The sequence below is a fragment of the Diorhabda sublineata genome, chromosome 2, assembly GCF_026230105.1.
Source record: "Diorhabda sublineata isolate icDioSubl1.1 chromosome 2, icDioSubl1.1, whole genome shotgun sequence".
Taxonomy (NCBI): domain Eukaryota; kingdom Metazoa; phylum Arthropoda; class Insecta; order Coleoptera; family Chrysomelidae; genus Diorhabda; species Diorhabda sublineata.
In genome coordinates, this window is record NC_079475.1 from 32396203 (window position 1) to 32419745 (window position 23543).

At 32.7% G+C, this 23543-nt stretch overlaps 1 protein-coding gene across 2 annotated transcripts; it reads left to right on the forward strand.

The window, feature by feature from the left end:
* Positions 1 to 210: 210 nt before the first annotated feature.
* Positions 211 to 21717, forward strand: LOC130452986 (uncharacterized). Of its 2 annotated transcripts, XM_056792549.1 has the most exons (9): positions 211 to 399; positions 4597 to 4848; positions 5263 to 5574; positions 7287 to 7496; positions 9991 to 10204; positions 14438 to 14674; positions 14754 to 14896; positions 20562 to 20711; positions 21485 to 21717. In XM_056792549.1, exons 1-9 carry the CDS (start codon positions 357 to 359, stop codon positions 21601 to 21603), a joined length of 1680 nt encoding a protein of 559 aa, XP_056648527.1. In that variant the 5' UTR covers positions 211 to 356; the 3' UTR covers positions 21604 to 21717. The 2 variants fall into 2 exon arrangements, with proteins under 2 accessions (XP_056648527.1, XP_056648528.1); XM_056792550.1 differs by lacking the exons at positions 20562 to 20711; positions 21485 to 21717 and adding an exon at positions 16682 to 16862 and having other exon boundaries at positions 222 to 399.
* The last annotated feature ends 1826 nt before the right edge of the window (positions 21718 to 23543 follow it).

The following is a 23543-nucleotide window of genomic DNA, read 5'->3' on the forward strand; positions in this document are numbered from 1 at the left end:
TTCATTATTTTCTAATATTCTATTAAATATCTTGCAACAAAAGTTAATAAATGAAATAGCGATGTTTGCTCTATTTTTCTCATAATAATCAACTTCGACTTTCTTTAGGATCTACTCGACCAATGCAGCTGCTAATACAGTTCAAGGAAGAACATTATCCGAATCTACTCAAATTTTTGATTTAAAACTCAGACAGTTACGCCTATGAGTATTTATATAGTGGGGTCAAGCTCTTGAGAATTTCAGGGTTGATGTACAATTCAATCAAAGGTCATAAATATGAACAGTGCCATCGGTACTGACAATATAATAAGTAGTGATCTGACATAAAATAAAGTAGATATATATTTAACAAAATGAAGTGTTATTTATTTGTTATTTTCTTGACTTCATTAATAGGTAAGTGATTATTATTATGACGGGTTTTGTCCGCCTTTTTATTAAGTGGATTTCTTTTAGTTTCCGATATGACGGCAGTGTTATACTATTTTCTAGTTTTTTCAACTAATATTGCTTGCTGGATGTTTTTTGAACCTATTGACCAATGTTTAATGTAGTAATATAATTTGGGAAGCTTTTGTCATTATTCCTTTCGCCGATTTTATTATTGCTACTACCGAATATTGGTCTTGTTGCCATAGTTCCATTAGTTTCAGTCTCAATGGGATATACTTTATAAATTGAGATTTTTTGTTTATGTCACGTTCACTGTTTGGTTACTGATGAAAGTAATTGGATTATAGCAATAATATGATAGGAGCCTTCATACCCTAGGAGTAAAAGGGTAAATGCGATCAAATAACGAGTTGTTGATGTTTTTTGAATATTAAAAATTATCAATTCCTCATAATGTTGTTATCTATGATTAATTCTTATGAGCAGCGTACTTGATAGGTTACCGAGGTTGCGTATTTCATACTGTTTGGATTTTTAACATAAAAATAGCTTATTGGTGTTAAACTTTAGGGAAAAATTCGTACGAGTGGGTAAATTGCTAATAACTGCTCAATAAAATTTATTAACCCTTTGCGCTCCAGCCTAAAAAGCAATAGTAGGAACCAGTAACTCCAGAGTTATATTACTATATATTACTATATACTACAATTAAACAAACCAATTTCTTGTTACATAATATAAGAACAAACGTATAGTTTAAAACTTTTCAAAGTATGGTATTTTTCAAAGCAATCGCCCATATGCATTCGAGGTTTATCGGGACAAGTATTGGAAAATTCCACAGTTTCTCTTCTTGATCTTGCCTGATAGAACAAAATACGCAATCCCTTACGCAAGATGTGAAGTCTTTTGTCAAGCCTAGCTTCTTGATTTGAGGTGAATGGTCCAGACTATTCACTTGATAAACTTCAGATAGGACATGGGTTTTTTATTGTTCTTTTTTATGCATTTATATTAAATATACGAATTTATACTGGACATCTCCATGCCCCTAAAGCATTTTCCTCCACAATTTGAGGGATTTCCATTTCCAAATCTTGGTTTGCTTATTGGGTCAGGTATGCCCTTGTAGTTAATTTTTGTAGTACCTGTTATGTGGTATTTCATTTTTAGCAATTCCTCCGCCAAGAAAATGCTTGTATAGTACCTGTCTGTATACATGTGACATCCTTCAGCACTTGGTACGTTGTTCAATAGATTATTATACAGATCACGGGAATTCTGGTACTGACAGGCAATTCCGATTTTATTAGTTTATTTGTTGTAATACTGCGATAATAAGGAAGAATGTTATAAACATATCCAGCTTCTAAATCTTTAAAAATGTATATCCGCATTCCTCATTTAGTTGGCTTATTGGGTTGTATGTTATGAAACTAATTTTGCCTTTGAATTTGAGATTCATTAACACATATATAAAATATTCCAAAAAATTACTGTCCCGTTGAATTCTAGTTCTAATATATCTCCTTTGCTGATCTACGGTTTTCAAATGCTGCTTTTAAAACAATTGATGGAATCATTTTCTACTGAACAAATTTGAAAAGAATGGTATTTTTGTATTGTCACCTATTGACCAGTAATTTTGCAAATTCAAGATTACTCCGATGAAGGCTGAAAATTGAATTTTGATTCAGAGTTTTTATTAGTAATTTGTTAGTAGCGTATATATTCATCTCTGATACAACTACTTCTACCAACTCTTCTGTAAAATACAGCTTTAAAAATTGTACAGGTTCATCAATATCAAATATTTGTGGCCCTGGAACTTTATTTTCCGTTGAAAAGTTTATTCTTGGCAAGGGAGTTTCACTTCCCGTAATATCACTCCATGTATTGGTGTCTACAGGTGGTGTATCTTCTTCCTCTGAATCCGATTTAATAATTTGTATTATTTTTTTCTCTCACTATTATAACGTTACTATCGTCACTATCTATCCCAAAGTCATCAACTAGTAACTCAAATATTTTCCATGCAACACAAAATCTAGTTCGTCCACATCACTTTTTTCACAACTGTCCATTATACAAATGAGCAAAGGTTTCTAGACACATAAAATGACATAAAAACTATACCAGTGAGAAGCCAAAAATAACTGGAAATATTTCTTAAAATATTTATATAAAGAACTTGTGAACCGAGTAAGAAATAAAATTTCACAACTGCACATTGTTCCCTCAAATTTCGTTGGTAAAATGAAACAAGACAAAGTAGCGCTAACAAAAACAACTGCAACACAATCATCTAATGTTTCGCGTAACAAAAAAGCTCCACCCACAGCAATGCTATTCCGGTTATTATTTGGTCCCCGTTGTAAACATGAAAAATCATAGGAAAATTAATGCACTAAACTAGATTAATGTAAATTAAATATCGATATCATCTTTTCCCGCATTTCTCAATAATTTGAGGGCATATTCACTTGACAGTGCCTTCTACTCTTTAAACGACTATTTCTAATAATAATATTTAATTCCGGGCATGCTGGTTTAAATTTGCTATGGACTTGTATACTAATTATTACCTATTACTATTACCTATAATTTAGTTATTCATTGTGGCTTGATTCTGTATATTGAAATTTTATTTTATTTGTATGTTTATTAGTTATTTTTATGTTTGTTGTTTAGTTTTTACTTTATCCTGATTAATTCGATTATTGTAATGCTCAGCTCTGGTAATTTTTTTATATCAAAAACCACAATCAAACAATGATTTAAGTGTTCCTTGCATTTTGGTAACGGTTTTTATATTTTCAAAATCCCACCTAAGAATGGGACCTATTGGGTAGGCTATCACACCATACGTTTTCTTAAAACTGCTCGACTCCCTCTAAACTATCTGGTAATAACGTTCAAACATCTACTTCGCTCTCTCTTACAGTCTTATCATAGACACTTGGTGAAGAATTAATTCGCTGCAATGAATTATTCCGGGGTGGCTCTGGACTGTAAAATATTCTGGAGCTATTCTGGAGAATAGCTGTTAGACATATGCGCCATAGTTTTTCAAAACTCCCCTTTTGGCATCCATTTTATAGACTGTATGAATTGATTTTAAATCTTCAATTAGAAAACACGCAAAGTTGTATTCGGGTTCACTTTCAATACTTTTTCTGTCTTTATTCATCCTCTTGTCCATCTTTTGCATTAACTCTGTAATCATTTTATCCTCTTCCCATGCCTTTTTTTTACATTACGGTCACTTATAAATCACTCTGTATAAATCCGAATCTCCCAATGATGTCAAGATGATACGAGTGAGCACCTACGTCCGCTCACGTTCTTGTTCCGTTACGAACTGAAGTGAGTACAGATTGGCAGTGGTGTTGTCGAGTCAGAACGCTCCGGAACGTCGTTCCGGTACTTCCTTTTTGGACAGGCACGCGTTCCGGAACTAAAGATGATTTCTGATAACGAGAATTGGCTGACGTATTGAAACAAAATTAAAAAGATTTGCTGATTTTTTTTTTCTAATTTGTGATGAATTTTTATATGTATTATTATAAACAATGGTTTGAACCGAACCCGAACCGGCTTGTTTTTCCGAACCGTGAACCGGAGTCCGGAGTGTTTTTTTCTGCTGAACCGGAACTCGAACCGAACCGAAACAAATACGTGAACCGGTTCAACGGAAATTAAACTTTGTTTATAATAAACATTAGAAGAAAAAAATATTAAATTTTAAAAAAGGAAAGATTTCATACATAAATTGTGTGATTTTTTTTAAAATTTTTGTTTGTAATTTGTGACATAAGACCTAAAAAAAACGTCGCCGCCAGGGTTATCATGGAAAATCGTCCTCCCCCGGCGGTAAATTTGGGACATGAGACCGCAATTATATATACGCGTTCCGTAAAAAAAATTAGCACAACACCACTGCAGATTGGTAACAGTACAAAATGGCGTTGGGTATTCGCAACAATTCGTGTGCGCAGCGTGATCGTTACGCGTCCGCACCATTTTGGAGACGCTCACAATCCGCTAGTATGATAAGGCCCTAAGAGTGTGGATTTAGTAATTTGAATAACCCTACTGATCCCGGAAAAAATGTATAAAGATTTCGAGATTACTCTTTATACGTGTTAAATAGTACTTCTTTGAGTTTAGGAATACTTCTTATCATTAAATATATTTCAGAATCAAACGTATACGCAGAATGTAAGTTTCCCAAGATTTTGAGAGGGCTATGGTTTTCAATAGAAAATGGTCAAAATACTCTTACAGATTTTACCGAAACTGAGATGATTAGAGCAAAAGAAGATAAAGTCACTTGCACGCATATAAGAAAAGAGCATAATGTAGCCTACAAAATAATTTTGAAAAATAAATCATGCTATACTTGTATGAAGGTATATGTTAGAACAATAAATGTTATTGAGAAAATTGAGAGTGAGTATTAGAAATAGTTATACTTTTTTTAGTCATTATCTTTTATTGTTTCCGGTAATGTGTTTTTAAAGAATAAGAAAAAGTGTTTATAAATCCACTTGATGCTTCTACCCTAATACCTGTTATAATGTTTATATACCGGGTGAGCAGTAAATAATACCAAGTGCTGTATCTCGGGTACTACTAATCGCACCGGAGCTGCAGTCTTCCATAGACTTATGATTTCCACACTTGTTGCAGCATTGAAAGTTCTTTAGAAAGAACTATAATTAAAAAATGATTGATACTAAGATCTAAATTCTAAATTATTTCAGATATTTTGTTTAATAACTACATTACAATTCACCGGATACTTTGATTGAAAATAGCTTTTAGCTTCGGCTATTTGTGTTATTAAAAATATTAATATTTTAGGCAGTTGTGTCAATATTTCTCCGGCAGAAGTTTCGATAGATTCTGTATGTAAAAATTTTGATCATACAGAGAAGTTAATCACGCTATTTTATGACCAACACAATCATCGTGGTCATGTAAATTGCCAAAATACATTAGCAGGTGTTTTAAGTTTTACGTATGAAAGGCCAAACGAATTTTCTGGAATATGTAACAGCTCAGAATCAATAATCAAATCCTGCAAAAAACCAGATGTACTGTCATTAAGTTCAAATGAAAAGTTTGAAATTATCTACAAAAAATGTGTTAATATTCCTGAAACCAATTCCGAAGGTAAGAGAAATTGAACTTTTTGTATCACTAGACATTATGTTTGTTGGAGGACCTTATTCTGAATTAGTTTAGATACCGTTCGCATCACACTTTCACAATCGATCACGATTCGGTCAGTTGTAGTAATAGTTCTGTGTTTCGCGGTTTATTTGATATAGTTCAATTGATCGCCTCTGGAAATTCTCGCGCCAAAATATAAAAATTCGGTTCAGTTGCCCGTCAAAGCTGGACTTGACAGATTGAACCATAGACATAGTAATAGTCTATAGATTGAACATCATTATGTGACATACTGTGAGATTGTGGCATTAGTATGACAAGCAGCAACAAGATACTACAATCATTTGGCTTTTAAAATGCTTAAAAGAAAGCTTGTGTCGTCTAGTAAATTGAAAGGTTGAAAAAACAGTAATCAACTGTGGAAGTCCTTCAAGAAAAGCCAAATCTATTAAAAGTTATTCCTGAAAAATCAATATTAATGCCAATGGTTGCCTGATTTTTGACTTAACCGGATATGCGAATTGCGACGGTTATCTCGAAAAGTTTGACACAAAATTCTTTATCATGACAACCAGAAAATTGAGTTGATGGGCCACACAACATATAGCTTCGATTTGGAAATCAACGAAATCTTTTTGTTCCTGTCAACGATTTTCAATACCAGAAGGAATCGTTTTTACGTTACAAACGGATACTTTCAAGCTACTCCAGTCGGAATTGGAAAGTATTTCCAAAATACTTCTTTTTCTTTGTTGCCATAAATGAAATAAATCACAATGCTCTTTACTGCTACTAATACTGCTAGAACAAATAAATCGAATTACTTATTCGATTGTAAAATCGATAATCGATCTATGATCTACAGATATTAGGTGCATTGAAAAGCTCGTAAGCTGACACATAAAGGGTGTTACTAGTATCAAATCCATATAATTTTCAGTTTTCTCCTACCTTCAAGACATGTGTATAAATTTGACATCTTTCGTACTTTTAGTTTGCAAATTATAATGTTTTAAGTGAAGCAACTCGTTAAATTTAGAAAATTGATAAAAAGGAATTAGCACCGAGGACAATGCACGCCGTGGACACCCCAAAAATTTTATCGCCCTCGAAAACTTCAAAAAAGTCTACAAAATAATTTCGGATGATAGTGAAGTAAAGTGAATTTATCCAAAGAACATATCGTGAATGAATATTTGGATATGCAAAAGCTCTTTTCAAAATGAGCGCCACGTGAACTCACAATCCACATAACGAAATAATGATGGTATCTTAATTTTTACGTTAATATGTGACAATGGATTGAACATGGCTCTAACATTTCACACAGAAATACAATTGACAGTCAGTAATGGACGGCACGTGATGAACCGACTACAAACTATGGAAATATATAAAAATCGGATGGAGTATTTGAAGAAGGCATTAGGGAAAAACGATCAAGATCAAGACGAAAGTTGTTTTGGCAGCCAGCGCATTCTCAAAATCTGGCCACCAGCGACATTTTCTATGCCCAGACCTCAAGAGGCTGCTCGTTGGATAGAAATTTTGCATCATTAAAGAGATTTTTGTCAAATATTATTTTGATCTTAAAGACATATCCATAATATTTAAAACATATGAAAGTGAAGAAAATTGAAATTAGATAAAAATCAAAATTATTAATAATAACTTGTATCTAATGAAGTTGGAAATATTTTATTTTTTTTTAGTCGTCGAATATGGCTGCTTGGGAGATTGGTACTATGGAAAAAATCATTATTTTGTTATTTTCAATACTAAAGAATCTAGGAATGGAGAAAAGTATAGATGTCTGGTTAGAAACGATGAGGATGACTTTATCGTAGGAAAATCGAGAACTGCAGAATGTAACACATTAAAAAGTCCGAAGGAGAGTCCAGAAATTTTATACATTAATAATGGTAATATCCTGTATATTAATTAAAAAAAACAAATTAAGTAGTTGTCATATTTTGAAAGTTTAAAGATGTATGGGTTTATTTCAGCTTGCACTCTAATGAAACGATGCTGCTACAAACTGTTCTGGCATAATAGATTTGTCGTTTTAAATAATACTATGTCTCTATAAACACATGTCAAGTCTCATGTATTGTATTTTTGCTGCATATTTTTGTACAATGAAAAACAAATTTATGAACTGTTGGAAGGTATCTAGGAGTCTTGACGTAAATTTCAAACAGAAGAAAATGATCATGCAAGTCTTGAAGACGGTCCACCCGAGGAACGTTCAGAAAATATCTTAAAGCCAAACAAAAAAAAGCAGCATAGTACATACATACGGCTTTTCCGACATTATTTGAAGCGTTTTAAAAAGTATAAAAAGGATTTCGTGTGCCGTTTTATAACTCTGGAGGAGACTATCCCTATGTTACTAAATCAAAATAAAATGCTTAAGAGGAGTATGAGACTACTGAACACACTGTTTACACTATCACTACACCAACACTCACAATAACACTGTGTGACGCGCGTTTCGATAACCAGATTATCTAAACTAAAACCTAGTAACTTGACTTATCGTTTATATACTGAATTTTCCTACCAAAAAAACCTTCTCCCGCCAAAATTAATGCCACATTGTCTGACTCGCGTTTCGTTAACCAAGTTTCTGTTTTCAGAGACAGAAAGTAAATTAAAACTTAATAACTTGACTCACCTGTTTTATACTGAACTTTCCCACCAAGAATCCTTTTCCCTCCTTGGCGGGAATCTTTATTTACATATATTCCTTGACTACTGTTCTATAGAGTGGGCTGTATGGAATTGGCCTTTTGTCCCTATTTAAGCTACTCTTACATTTCGCAGTTTCGATGATTTCAAATGCATCCAATAATTTTTTAACAATTTTACATCATTCATATTTATGTCATGATTATGACTCGCAGTTATCGGAAATACTCGGTCCATCCATATTTTAAATGAGGTATGTGCACTTTAAACCCGACAATAACTGATCTCTTAGTCTGCCCAATATACTCCCCGTCACAATCATCTCGGCTAATTTCATATATACCACTCTTTTCCAAATTTCATTAGGATTCCCCAGCAATTGTTTTAATATATTGTCGGATGTATAAATCAATTTAAAACCCACTTTGTCAAATATTCCTTCCAATTCCTTTGTATAAATTGGATTGAAAGGGACCAGAGCATATTTTTCTTGTTTTTCACTTTGTTTGGAAAAGACTAGCTTCACATAGAGATTTCTTAAACCTATTGCGGTTAATTAACCTATCTACGATTCTTTTATTATAACCGTTGAGTACAGCCACATCCTGAATAAAGGACCTTTCCTTATTGTATCTTTCGATGATAACAGAATCATGACATAAATATTAATAATGTAAAATTGTTTGAAAATGTACCAAATAATAAATTGTTGGATGCATGTGAAAGCATTGAAATTGCTAAATGTAAGAAAATCTCAAAATAGGGACAAAGGGCCAATTCCTTACATCCCACTCTATATTTTATATTATAGTAGTATATAGTATAAATGTGAAGATTCCCGCCAAGGACGTTTACCCGCGGGAGAAGTTGTATTGGTCGAAAAATTCAGTATAAAACAGGTGAGTCAAGTTTTAATGTACCTTCTGCCTCTGAAGACGGGAACTTAGTTATCGAAACGCGAGTCAGACAGTGCGATTTTTGGTGGAATAGTAATGTAAACAGTGTGTTCACTATGAATATAACCAACGGTTCCAGCAATTCCAACTTAGGTGTGAGAAAAATGCATGAAAATGCATAAACTGAATTTCGTTTTTATAAGAAATTACTCTTTCAAGATGCAAAAATTATTTACACCTTTTATTTGACATACCTTCATCCATGTCTACACAACTGACAAAACTGCGTTTCTTTCATCTCGCTGAACGTATTTATGGTAAAATTGGAATTGAATTTATGAAAGGATACCTTAAAACGAAACCCCCTCCCCCCAAGGAGCTATCACCAGAACTACTCACTCTGGTTGTGAGTTATATATTCACAGGAATACTTACCTAACTATTAGTTCTTGTCAAACACCCAATCATCAAAAAATTTAACCCTTTATTATACCATAGGTCCGATACGTTTTCTGATAATTCTAACTGTTCACTGCATAAGCGAAAAGCTATTGCTTGCTCAGCTAATTTGAGGATTACTCTGATGCAATTTACATTTGTCCTAGTGCCTAACAATATCCAAAAATCAAGTAAAAACCACTCCTAGAAAAATAAATCGAATATCTCTTTTTTTATCTTTATCTTTAACGGAATCCATTTGTAACTTGTTTGTCTGTATTCTGTTAGCTATTGCGTTTTTATTGGAAAAACCACATGATTTAAAAATGTACCGAAATACAAATATCAATCATAAATGTTCATTTTTTAAGGATTTTCACTATTTTTTTAGTTAAACTCAATCCCTCGAAACCAGTGTGTCATCTTTCCAAGAATTTTGTTGGAGAATGGGTCGATAGTGCAAACGTTGACGCTAATATTGTTATTAATGAAACACATATCATAGAATCAAATATAATCGGAGGAAAATTAACTAAAACTATTTACATTTGCAAAGAATTACGACTTAACACTGCTATGATGACCAAACTATCCACACAAGGGTGGTAAGTAGATAATATCTGAATCATTAATGTACTGAAGACACATTTTTAAACACTGCTGTGAAAAAGGCATGTGAAAATGAAGAAATGACAAGTATCTTTTATTTCGGTAAAAGATGAAATTATATATGCTCATGTATTTTGCTAAGACTATACAGTTACAAAGACTGCTACTCCTCCTGGTCCCTCCAGCAAAAGCAAAGGCCAAAATATCTATTAGGAATCTCGTCAACCATTGGGTATTTTCGATTCTCACTTTTAAAAATGGGAATCTACAGGGTGCGGCAGCATAACTTCCTTTTTTCAAAAGTTAATAAAACTTATTGTATGAATCAGAAAATTTTTATTCGTTTTTTATAATACAGGCACATACATAAAGTTTTGTTTTACTGAGTTTTGAAGATCAAATCAGTTAGGTGACGTCCCCCATTCTCCATACACTGAGTAAACCGATTTCTGGCGTTTGTCATGACTCTTGCCAGCATAGCAGGCGTTATGTTGGCAATTTCTTCCTGGATGTTCGTCTTCAAATCTTGTAGGGTCCTTGGACGGTTCACATACACACGGGATTTCAAAAAACCCCATAGGAAATAATCACAAGGGGTCAAATCGGGAGAGCGGGCTGGCCACTCCAAATCGCCCCTAATTGAGATAAGGCGCTCTGGGAAGTGTTCCCTCAAAACAGCCATCGATGTTCTTGAAGTGTGTGCCGTTGCTCCGTCTTGTTGGAACCAAGTGTCCCCTAAGTCCAACTCATCTAGCCGTGGGAAAAAAAATTCCTGTAACATGTTTACATACCGGTGCGAATTCACTGTCACTGTGACTTCATTTTCCTCAAAGAACCAGGGACCAATAATTCCACGTGAGTAAATTGCACACCACACTGTGACTTTAGGTGAATGCAAAGGCCGTTGATGCAATTGTCGAGGATTGGTATCAGCCCAGTAGCGCATGTTTTGTTTGTTTACGGATCCACACAAATGAAAATGGGCTTCATCACTAAAAAAAACAATAGCGTCCTCAGGAACGACTTCCAGAAAAACCTCACACGCGTTCCTCCGAGAATTGAAGTCACGTTCAGAAAGTTCCTGCACAATTGCCATCTTGTATGGATGAAAATGAAGATCATCATGAAGTATTCTCCTCACAGAACGATCGGAAAGTCCAAGGGCAGACGCATGTTTGCGCGCAGAACGCCGTGGTGATCGCAATACTGAAGTTCTAACTAACTCAATGTTCTCCGGTGATCTAATGGGCCGAGGGACTCCAGTTCATCGTCTTGTCACACTTGCAGTTTGTCTGAACGTAGTGACCCACGTAACAATTGATTTCCGGTCCGGGACAGGGGCCAAGGGGGCTAAATTAAAGCGATTCCGAAAGGCGCGCTGGGTTGCGATCACAGAACATCCGCTCGAAAAGTAAACCTCAACGGCAAACGCACGCTCCTCACTGTTCCAACGCATGATGGCGACTGAACTGTGCCGGGACAAAACTTTATAGTCCCCCCTCTCGAACGAGACCACTAGCACTCCGTTACGACATCTACCGACTAAATGGCGAACTTTTTAAAAAAGGAAGTTATGCTGCCGCACCCTGTACAATCGGTTCCAATGCATGTATTTCTAGTAGCGGAGCAAATTTTTTTTTATAGTAGTAGAATAATTTTCAATAATCAACATAATGAGAGTCAGTCACCACATCTGCGGTGCTGTGTAAACTGACAGCATGTCAAAGTTCTCGAAAAAAAATTTGGCTACGAATATTTTGATACTTTTTACATAAAAAATTCGCGTTAATGAACTATATTAGAATATAAAGTCATTTTATACTGTATAAAATTTATACAGACGGATGCTCATACTTTTCGGGTAATAAAGAGAACCGTCAGTCGAATTTACGACGGTGGAAAAACCGTCAGTTAGCGGTATAACCATGCTGCTCGCTCAATACATCTCTAAGAGCGTCGCATAGTCTATCTGACAGATGATCTAATGATCTTTCCACCTACAAGCATTCAGCTGACGGTCATTTTTATTTTCATTTACAATAGAATTGCTTTATATAGAAAATTCATTAGGTATTATATTAATTGAATACACAATAGCTGACGGTTTTTCCTCCTTCATAAATACGACTGACGGCTCTCTTTATTATCTGTATGAGCAATCACCTGTATAATTTTTTTGCAGTATAAAATGCAATACGCAATATGTTTATTTTTTGGTTAAAAATCACCTCAAAAATCATCGTTGCAATTTTGATACGGCATGAAAATACTCGTTGCGAAATTTTTTTGAAAATTTAAACATACTATTATTTCCCCCTCCACCACTACTGAAGTCTGAAATTCTTGTAGAAGATGTTATGTCCTTTCAAAAGTTTCACCACTATTAATACAACTAAGTTGTAAGGAGAGAGGATGAGATGTTTGTGAATGGGATAGGAAATTTGTTATGTGCGGTGAAGTGTATTGTAGATTTGTCTCTGATAAAGGAAAAAATTTCGTTCCCGCGAGGTGTGAAAAAATATGCTGGGAGCAAAAAAATTTCTCGACGGACTAAACAGTTTTTGGAGTTATAATAGACTAAGTTTTCATCTTAAATAAGGATGAGTTCACCAGGTTACAGGAAAACCGCAGAAAACTGCAACACCGACGATTAGCTTTAACGGTTTTTATTATTCATATATTATTACATACTTGAAGTAGCAATGAAAGAAATGACAACCAGAAAATTTATTATTTATATGGCGCCGTCCTTTTCAAATCCATATGACGATTATGAAGTACCAACTTTCAAAAGACTATGTGTAAAATTTCATGCCATTTCGATTAGTCAGAAAAACGTGACAGTCATTTAAGTTAAGCTACTTTTTTACATGGATTCAAAACAATTTTGTGAGTTAATTTATCATTGTTTCTTGAAGAAAAAAATACTATAAAAGCTCAGCAGTGGTTTCAAAATTGTTATTCGGACTGCTTCGAAAAGAACCATTTGTTATTGGTTTTCTGAATGTAAACGTGGTCGTACAGACAACGATGATGGTGAACGTTCTGTTCTTCAAATTGAGGGGGTTACTCAAGAAAACATCAAAAAAATCCACAAATTGATTATATCTAATCGTAAATTGAAATTGCGTGAGATAGCTGAGGCCGTATAGATATCAGAAGGCAGTGTGTTTACAATTATGCATGAACATTTGACCATAAGAAAACTTTTTTCAAAACGGGTGCCGCGTTTACTCACAGTCGATCAAAAACAACATGTTAATGATTCGGAGCACTGGTTAGCCATGTTTGCATGTAATAAATAACATTTTTTGCATCGATATGTGACAATGGATGAAACATGGATCCATCACTACACCCCGGAATCGAAACGATCATCAGCTGAGTGGACTGCAGCCGGTGAACCACGTCCGAAGGGTCCAAAGGCACAACAATCAGCTGCGAAGGTTATGGCTTCAGTATTTTGGAATATTGTTCATCGACTAGATACAATGATAGCGAATACTACATAGAGTTGCTGGATTATTTAAATACAAAAATCAATGCAAAATGGCCTCATACGTCGAAGGACAAACCACTGTTGCACCAAGACAATGCATCGATAACAAGTCGATGACAACAATGGTTAAATTGAACGAATAACACAATTGCACGAATTGCTCCGTTATCCACTTTATGGATCTGACCCCCAGTGAATACTGGTTATTTGCTGATCTCAAAAAAATGATCATCGGTAAGAAATTCAATTCAAATGAAGAAGCAACTGCTGAAACTGAAGCCTATTTTGAGGCAAAAGACAAATCCTGATATTGCATTTATAAATAAAATCGATTTTTGGCAAAAATATTAGTTTTCTTAGTTAGTATAGAATAAAATATTTTTTATAGTAATTACTTAGGACCTTATATATAGAATCAAGATTTTGTTTACAATATAGGGACAAACATTATGGATTTTTTTAGAATATTGTAGTAGTTAAATTATCACTTCCCTAACTTTTCGAATATTATGTAGCATAAATGATTGTTATAAAAATGTATTAATCGTATTTTTTATCACACTTCGTATACATGTTGAATTTTTTCTCTCTCAGATAGTTATTTGGTGAAATTATTCTATCGTTATCTTTATTATTTTTACTTTTTAATTAATAAACCTTAGAATTTATGTAGAAAATACACAATGTATCAATTTATAACATTTGAATGGAGTATTTCGATTTATTCCAGCCAAAGTGAATATACATGTTTCGAGTTTGAACGTAAAGATAAAAACTTCATTCGCTACCGAAAAGGAAAATCAACATTCCACTACCAATTTGAAAGAGCTTGTTCCTACCCTTTTCTAATTAATGACAACACTGTAAAATATGATTTTTATTTCAAGAACAATCCGAATCCTACAACCTGCCCGTTTGTGGGAAATTTCAATTTTACACAAAAAGGAGATGTACCTCTAGAAACCAGGTATATAACTGTAATTTTAACCCAATTTTCGTTCTGAATTTTATGCTGGTGAATTCTCCTATTGTTATTGTATTTTCAGATATATTGAAGTTGCTTCTCCAAATTCTAGCCGTAATCCAAATTGTAAAGACAGATCAGAAATTTCGGTATCCAAAACAAATAGAAATCAAATTTTAATATTTAAAACTAACTGTTCACAACCAACTTCAAATGATTACAAGAGTAAGTAGAATCCAGTTAAAACTGAAATCACCGACCTAATAACACAAGAGACCAAATTGTTTACAATTCTTGAGTGAACCATCATTGACCCTTCCACTTTCTATGTTATAATTAAATAACTCAATTCACAAACTTTGTTTTTAAAAATAATTTATTTAGCAAACTGAGAATTTAATAATGGATTAAAGTTATATTTGGTTTCAATAATCTGACTGGCGTACTTTACGAATATCAAACTATCTAGAACACAGTATTAGTGTACAAACTTCCTTAAATATTAATTGTTATCTTATGCAGTATATATAAAAATGTTTATGGTTGATTATAGTCACATTAATATAAGATAAATAATAAATAATTGATGATTATACCTTAATGGGGTTAACGTTGACATAAACTAACATAAACATGAAACACAAAACAAATGATTGTGATGATAAACTTAATGAGGATAGAGTTCATAGTAATAAATAAGTCATTGATAATGATGCGTCACTGGGATAAGGGCCACTTTGAATTACTTAACTCTATAACAAATTCACAAACAGAATAAGTTTATCGAGAAAAAAATAAAATAAAATAGGAACAATTTATTATAATTTGCAATTAACTAATAGAAAATAGTGATTTATTATATTTTTATACTAAATTGGTAAATATTAAAATTTAACCTTCCAGAAACTGTACATCTATAATTATTTGGCTATATCTGTGATTTTTCTTAAAAAAAACTTCAATTATTAAATAATGTTTTATAAAATGACTACAAAATGTTTTATTTACGGTAAACTAAATCGATAATCAGTACACTACTAGCGGCATGAGAAGGTATGCATTTTGCAGTGTTGCCGGAAAACAACTCTAAGCTGACAATAATAACCCTCTCCTTTTTGCACTCATTACTTGTTCACAATCTTGGATGGCCTTTAGATACATTATATTAATGAAGTTTTTGGTCTCTTGTGTTCTTAGGTCTTTGGAAATCATCTATTACTCGAATTGTTTTCTTAACGCAGATTACTTATATTTAGATATTTCATATTACTGTTATTTGTTTTAACCAAATTGACACCATCTAGTGGTCTAAGCCTTAACTACCCAATTGACATCAGGTACAAAATACTCTAAAATTTAAATAATCTTATTCAGTTACTTATATTTTTTAAATATATTATCATAACAATGAAATATTGATGATTAAATACAAAAAATATAAATGTGTCATTACGATAATTATTGTGAAATATCATAAAAGCACTTATTTTCTTACTCATACACTAAATTCGAACAAATCAGTTACTAATGTTGATACAATAATTTTTGAATTTTTGAATTTTTGAATTTACCCCTGCGAAACAGTTTAATATTCATTAATAAAGCGAATAGGAAATTCACAATGTAAAAAATATGATTCCAAATATAAAAAATTGCCGAATATTATACCTTAACTCAATATTGTATTTATAGCATCAATCTTGTGAAACATTTCAAATCTTTGCAGTGTCGAATCTACGGGGAGGGGGTGGGCTTTTGGGCTGAAGCCCTCCCCACACAACGCCTAAAATATTTTTTTTCTACTACCGTGCGTAAAGTGTATACTATAGAAACACTTTCGATTGCATAAAGATACATACTTTAAGCATTAGTATGTGAAAAAACGAATTATTAGAGTCTCCTTAGTGTAGTGGCTTGAGTACGAGGCTTACATGCGGGAGGTCCCAGGTTCAAGTCTCGCTGATGCAATTTTTCATTTCTCTATTTATGTAGTAATGATTTTATTTTTAGGTGGCATTTATACTTGCCGATGAGAGGAGTTGTCAAATTTAATAACACAAATTCGTCTAATGTTTTGTTTATTTGTTCTAATCTTGACTAGAATTTTTTATTAAAATATTTTATAAGGAAAATTACCATTGAACATTGTATTTTGACAAAATTTCGTTAATAAAAAAAATATTGTATGCAATTCGCGTGTTAAAGCCCTTTTTTCACTCATATCGTCGAAAAAAGACTACTTACATAAATTGATATTTTAAGAATGTAAATTTTAAACAAATATAATTAGTTTGAAGCTCGTAAAATAATGAACCAATTCCACTACTTCGTCTTCACTTGTATGATATACATTAACATTGTAATACTTTGTATAATGTCTTAGTTACATTTATTTTGCCTGTAATCAATCAACAAAGTATTTTGATTTTTGTGTCCAATCCGTTTATCTAGTCTCATTGAAATGAACGCGCACTACTGAGGACGCAGATATAGTGACTCAGCGGTCATTTCACCAAATGGTCCCCCGTTCAGCCTCCCTAATCACCCAATAAAATTCTTGATCCGCTACTGAATTTTTATAAAGATATAGGAATTAATATCTTATTTTATTGGACTTTCGTAGTAAAAAATAATATTTAAGGCCGGTTCATAAACTTTACTTTCCGTTTGACGGTACCATTCGGGGGTGACGTTTGCCGTTACCGTTCAGGGGTGACGTTTGCCGTTTGACGTGTATTTACCCTATTCATAAAATTGAGTTGCTGAAGTTAACCTAAAAATTTTGTTATTCTTTTTGGCGTGTGTAGCTACTGTTTATTGTTTTCGTGATGTTTTTGTGTTTTGTTGTAATCCGGTATTTATGGACGATATTATGGAAAATAACGAATTTTTTTTTTATTGAGAGCATTAGACAACATCACGAGACAAACGCAAACGGATGCGATTGGCTCTTTCCTATTGCTACAAACGGACGACGGGAAAAGATAAAATTCGTTTATGTTGAAATTCAGAGCAGACCGATCTACAAAATACGACATCAAACAACAACTATGAATGATGTTATACATTTGTGTGTTTTCAATTTTGTAAACGGAGAGTCAAGTTTATAAATCGGCCTTTTTTCTGAAAACTTCATAGAATGAACGATTACTTTCACACTTTTTGTAGAAAGATAACGTGATGTAATCGATAAATAACACTTTATTTAAAAAGTTTTGAATTTTGTTTTTTATGATTTCTTCATAGAATTCTGTCCATTTCAATAGTGTCGTCAGTGAATAGTTCTTAAAAAGTTATGGCATCTTGGATTTCTTTCTAAAATACACCGAATGGTATTTTCATATTTGCTCACTTTTTAAGCAACTTTTCTGCTGAACATGGTTTCGATCTATACCTGACACGTAGTTCTAAGGTCCAATTTTACGAGTGAAAAGTAAACCTCAAATGTCGGTATAAACTACAGATACCTTTTTCTTCACGTTTTATAAATGGCGTTTGCTGACAAACTTCGGTTCAAACATTACTGGCGGTATGGGGGTAGTTTAAACTTCAGTTTAACATGAAATGGAGGATCCGAATCCAACTTTTTCAAATTGTTCACATTTTTACGATATTATAAAGGATTTTTGGGAAATGATTGAAGATTTTATGACCTCGACGATGATGATAAAGAAATTATAAACATTGTCACGCGCCGTGAAAACAAAAAATTATTCGCTCCAAAGCGAATATATAAGTTGTCCCACATTATTTAAATTTGTTGTGGTTCTATCTAAAAATTTTTTCTATTATTCTCATCATTAATTTCCTTGTCAACTACTCCCAATTTTTCCCTTTTCCTTCCAAGTTACCGTATCACTTTTTTTGGATACGACTGTTTCTTTGTATTTCATGGTTAACTTCACCACTTCATAGAAATTGCACGATATTTTTCGTTCTTTGTTTATTTTTGTTTATACAACTTTCTTAAACAATTCAACTTCAAATCAAATATCGGAATAATTTTGGTTATATTTGTAACAATTGGCAGAAAAGTGTCTGTTCAACTGTGAGCTCTAAAATAGAACAATATTGTTAACTCTTGGCTTAAACTAGAGTTCAAACCATAGTTTAGTTTAATCTTCAGTTTACTTTAGTTTAGCACTTCAGATCACCAGTTTTATCACCAAATGCTTTATCATTATTTTACTTTTTTGGTCTCAAATTATCGTTACAATCATTTTTGGTACTTATTTTTTAGAATCTACTGAATTTTCCCCTCATTGCAAAAAATCTAACAATTACCAAAATTATTTGTGGCATATCTTGAAACAAATAAACTTTTTGATTTAATAAATCATCTTCTAAAAGGTTTCTTTGCGTTTTTGGAAAATCCTGTCGTAGAAGCTTTTAGAATAAATATGTATATATATATATATATATATATATATATATATATATATATATATATATATATATATATATATATATATATATATATGGTTTTTTTTCGTCATTATCATCATTAAGACTAAAAATGTTCCAATATCCAAATTTTTAAACAATCTGTTTGGAACTATTACTTGTCTATTGTAAATACAACAAACTTTCAAAAGTTCTCTAAATTTAGGATCATAAGTCATTAAATACTTGTCCAATGTTAACTCAAAATGTGTCCCATGAAAAATAATCATTCCCTCACAGCATTACCAACAATCCATAAGTAGGTATATTTTTGAGGACTTTGATGATACTCGCATTAGTTTTTGACAGTACGGTTATTGTTCGGAATGGCGAATTGACTTCCAAGTTTGTTAGAGTAATTGTGTTGGAAGAAGATTTGATTGTAATTTTTTAAAGATTACATTTTATTCAATCATTACATCACAATGAAGAATAAAAAAGGTAATAATAATATTTCAATTTTGATGGCGTAGGTAAGTATGTTTTTAGAGGTAGAAAGCATAGCGAAAAGCTAGCTGGTAACGAAAGGTTATGTTGCGAGATTTTTTTAGGTTATGATTTGTTTTGTCATTCCCTCGTCGTAATTTCCTCATTTTGATTAAAAGTGAGGGGATGATGAGTTATGAGGTAAGGACTAAACAAGATCGACTCGGTTTTCGTACATTTTTGCTTATTGAAATTTTTCAATTACCATTCTGCTTAATTTCATCTTAAGTTAATATAACGTAGTCGAATATTAAATACATTTAAATAATTAATAATACGATTCCATAAAAAATCATCATTTCCTCACCTCACTCATCATTCCCTCATATTTAAATCGTCAAAACTGATTTTTTCTGGGGACCATCGATTTAGAGGGGTGAGGTGAAAATTAAATGAGATATTTAGGATTGTTTTACGAAGATTGTCCAAAAAGATTGCGACCTCGACCTGAAGATGTCTTCATCTATTTATGTAAGTTGGGATATATAAATTTGCAGATGCGTTCACCGAATGTTACTAGACGACCATCACGTTGAGGTTAGAAATATAGAAGAGGCTCTCTGCATATCAAAAGAACGTATTTGTCATGTACTGAGTGAAGAATTATTTTAGTTTATAATATTGTGAAATATGTCAGAAAATTTCCTTTTTTGAGTGTGAAAAATAGATCATATTTGGAAATCTGTTGTCTTATCCTCTATATCATAGAATTGTCAAATTTATCTACCACATTGTTAATTATGTAGATCAAGAGAAGTGCGACTTTAAGTCCAGTCCAAATTCAACTGATCGAATGATACTAAAATTTAATTAAGTTGGCCGTAACAAGTTATTGAATTTGAGTTGAAAACTTATTTTAATAATTTTTCAAGAATTATATTTGTGTTGTAATTGCTTATATTTTTTTTAACTTTATTTAACAAAAAAGAAACTGATTTTGAAAGTGTTTTTTGTTTTTTAGATAAACCTGATTATGTGTTTAAGTGTATAGCAAATTGGGAAGAAAATAAAAAATCATTTTTATTAACGTTTGACGAATTTGATCCAATATATCAATATCGTTGCTGGGTGTATGAAAAAATTGATCAAAACAATATTTTGATATCCCAAGGTAATTAATAATATTAAATTATTTATAAGAACAAAAACAAAAGTTAGAAGTTTCAATATTATATTACCAACTGTACTACCGTCTTGTATGGGGGATTAATTGAAAAAGTGTCCAGCTGTAAACAGCAAATTATAATACGAAGACTCGCCAAAATAGCGCAAGTGGAAATGATTTGAATTTAACAGTTATATATTTTATGTACAATTTTCGAATGAATTTGTATATTAATAGTTTCTTTGAAATAGTTATGACTTTCAAAAAAAAATTATTTACTATCCTACTCTAGTAGTTTGTGACGCTCTTTTTAAAATTCTTCCACTTGCTACTATAGCGCCACCTTAATTTGCTTTCTTTCAACAGACACTTTTCGATACACCGAGATGGTTCTCCTTACCTCTACACTACATAACTAATACATACATCAATTATTTATCATTATATCCTCCATTTTACGTGTTATAATTACTTTCGTTAACGCTTTATTCTCAAAGAAGGATTAGTATAAGTTTGAAATGATTAGGACACAGAAAGAAAGAGACTTCACGAAATCAGGTGCCATTTTAAATTCACTTTTTCCCGACTAAATTGTCCTTCTGCACTTTTTTTAAACAACTCTCAATATTTACTGTTATTGAAAAGAAGGACCTTCGCTATAGATTATTAATAAGATATTTCTCAAAGTTATACTCAAACCAAAAGGTTACTTTGAACTGATATTTTCAAAATCTTTCCATTGATAGAGGAGTTCAGCATTAACAAATGCATATTTTCAGCTATGGGATCTTCCTGTAACGCATATCAAACTGCGGCTTCGTGGAATTATACAGAAGGAGCAACAGTGGCATTGAAGTTACAGAGAAACGAACATAATAGTACAAGTTCATTACATTAATATATTATTTTATAAGTACAAAAATATTATAATGTTGTATCCAAACATTCCGTTTCTTAATCACAATACAACGTATTATAATGAAAATTACAATAATAAAATTTGAAATTAGAATAATTATGAATTATTTATCAGTGCTCTTGATCTTGATCGCCTGTTCTTCTGGCAATATGTCTCTTACTTTGACAAGTGTACGGTTTGCATATATCTATTTGCTCAATAATTTTCTTCGTTCTTCTCTTATCTTTCACTTATTCCAGTGATGCTCCAATTAATAGACACTACTCCTGATATGAGAGCCTTGAGGTCTGCTGAAGTACGTTTGCACTCTTCACTCGATGAACCTCAATTTCCACATATGAATTTATGAAATGTAAAAACAGCCAGAAGTCTAAAGCAACACAGTCTGTCGAATAGAATGGATGATGCAACATTTTTAAGTCAATAAATTGATTTTCGGGACGTTTTTTGAGCTGTGTGAGAAAGTGGGTTGATGAAAGATCATATTTTTCTTATCCTTTAGTCACGAATTTATAAACGTAGTTAATCCAAAAGATCACGATAAACTCCACGTTTATGGTGTCTAGAACCAAAATTCCTTTTGCATCCCAAAAATCTGATAACATCTTTTTGCAAGATTCCTGGATCCTTCTCTCTCTGGAGCCCAAGTACCCATTCCACACCAAGCCGCAGGCTTTTGTTTGGATTTAGGATCAGGGTAATAGAGTCTACTACAAAAACCTCTTTATACTTTCTAAAACGCTCTAGGAAAGTAGCACTTATACAAAATATTTCCCACACTGTTGATGCCCAGAACTTCTACTGAATATTTTCCTGCTAATCGATAATTTTGTACTCTCATGTTTTGTTGTTGGTGTTGATGCACTTTTTGGACTTCCTTACTGGATCATATTTAAGGCTTGTATGAACGCGTTTAAAAACAGCATCTCATCTTTCCACTGTTTAAATGAAATTTGAAGAATACTAATACAATTTTCACAATAATTCGTGAATGTATTGGTGCTACACTTTACAATACTAAGACTTTTATTATTGTATAATAGGCAAGTTTTTTATCGTACAAAATACTATGAACCGTCAATTTTTACAAATGAGAATATACGAATAAGTTGATCGATTTACTTGAAACTTCATACTAGGTCATAAAGACGCATTACCTCTTTGAGAAAGTAAAAAGGATGAGCGTATTAGCGCCACTTATTGAAGCTGAATTGTTTACTAGAGAGTAATTGCTCCTTATTCAGATAGCGTGAAAGTTAAGTGATAATACTCATTTTTTAAATTAGTTTTATTACAATAGGTTTACAATTGAATACTATCTTCTTGAAAGTAATTACTTTGGGAGGCCACGCAGCATTGGATACGGTTCTTCCACTCCTCATAGCATTACTGGAACTCGAAAACTGTTTTTCCATTTCGGGAAGAGGAAAAAAATCTGGAGAGCCCACTTCATGTGTAAGGAGGTTAAGGAGCCAAAGGAATGTATTTATTGGCTCACATCTTTCTAATCGCCACTTCATTGATGATCGACGGTGATGTGACTGTTCCCAAATCATTGTGATTATCACCTGACTTATTAGAATAGGTAACTTCTTGGATTCTGTCAACATTTTTATCGGTTCTTACAGTTTAAGGCATTCCACTGTTTGGTTTCACTTTCATGGACTCCTGTTCTTCTGAAATTGTGTTAAGTCACCAAATCTCGTAGTGTCTTGACAAAACAATATCTCCGAATACCTGATGAAGTTTTGTAACAATTTCTATTGCACTGTCCAAGTCTGGAGGAAAATTAATTTCATCCATTTTTAGAACTAACTTGTTCAAACTCGTACTAAACATTGATGGTATGTTCACTTTTTTACCCCTTTCCCTTCCCTAAGTCACGTGCTTCTAGTGTTGCCTTAACTCTAGGTTGCAAG

Coding starts and splice junctions, on each gene's coding strand:
- LOC130452986 (XM_056792549.1), top strand. CDS start 357: ATGAAGTGTTATTTATTTGTTATTTTCTTGACTTCATTAATAG. Junction 7,497..9,990: donor AATTTTATACATTAATAATG/GTAATATCCTGT, acceptor CTATTTTTTTAG/TTAAACTCAATCCCTCGAAA. Junction 14,675..14,753: donor GATGTACCTCTAGAAACCAG/GTATATAACTGT, acceptor TTGTATTTTCAG/ATATATTGAAGTTGCTTCTC.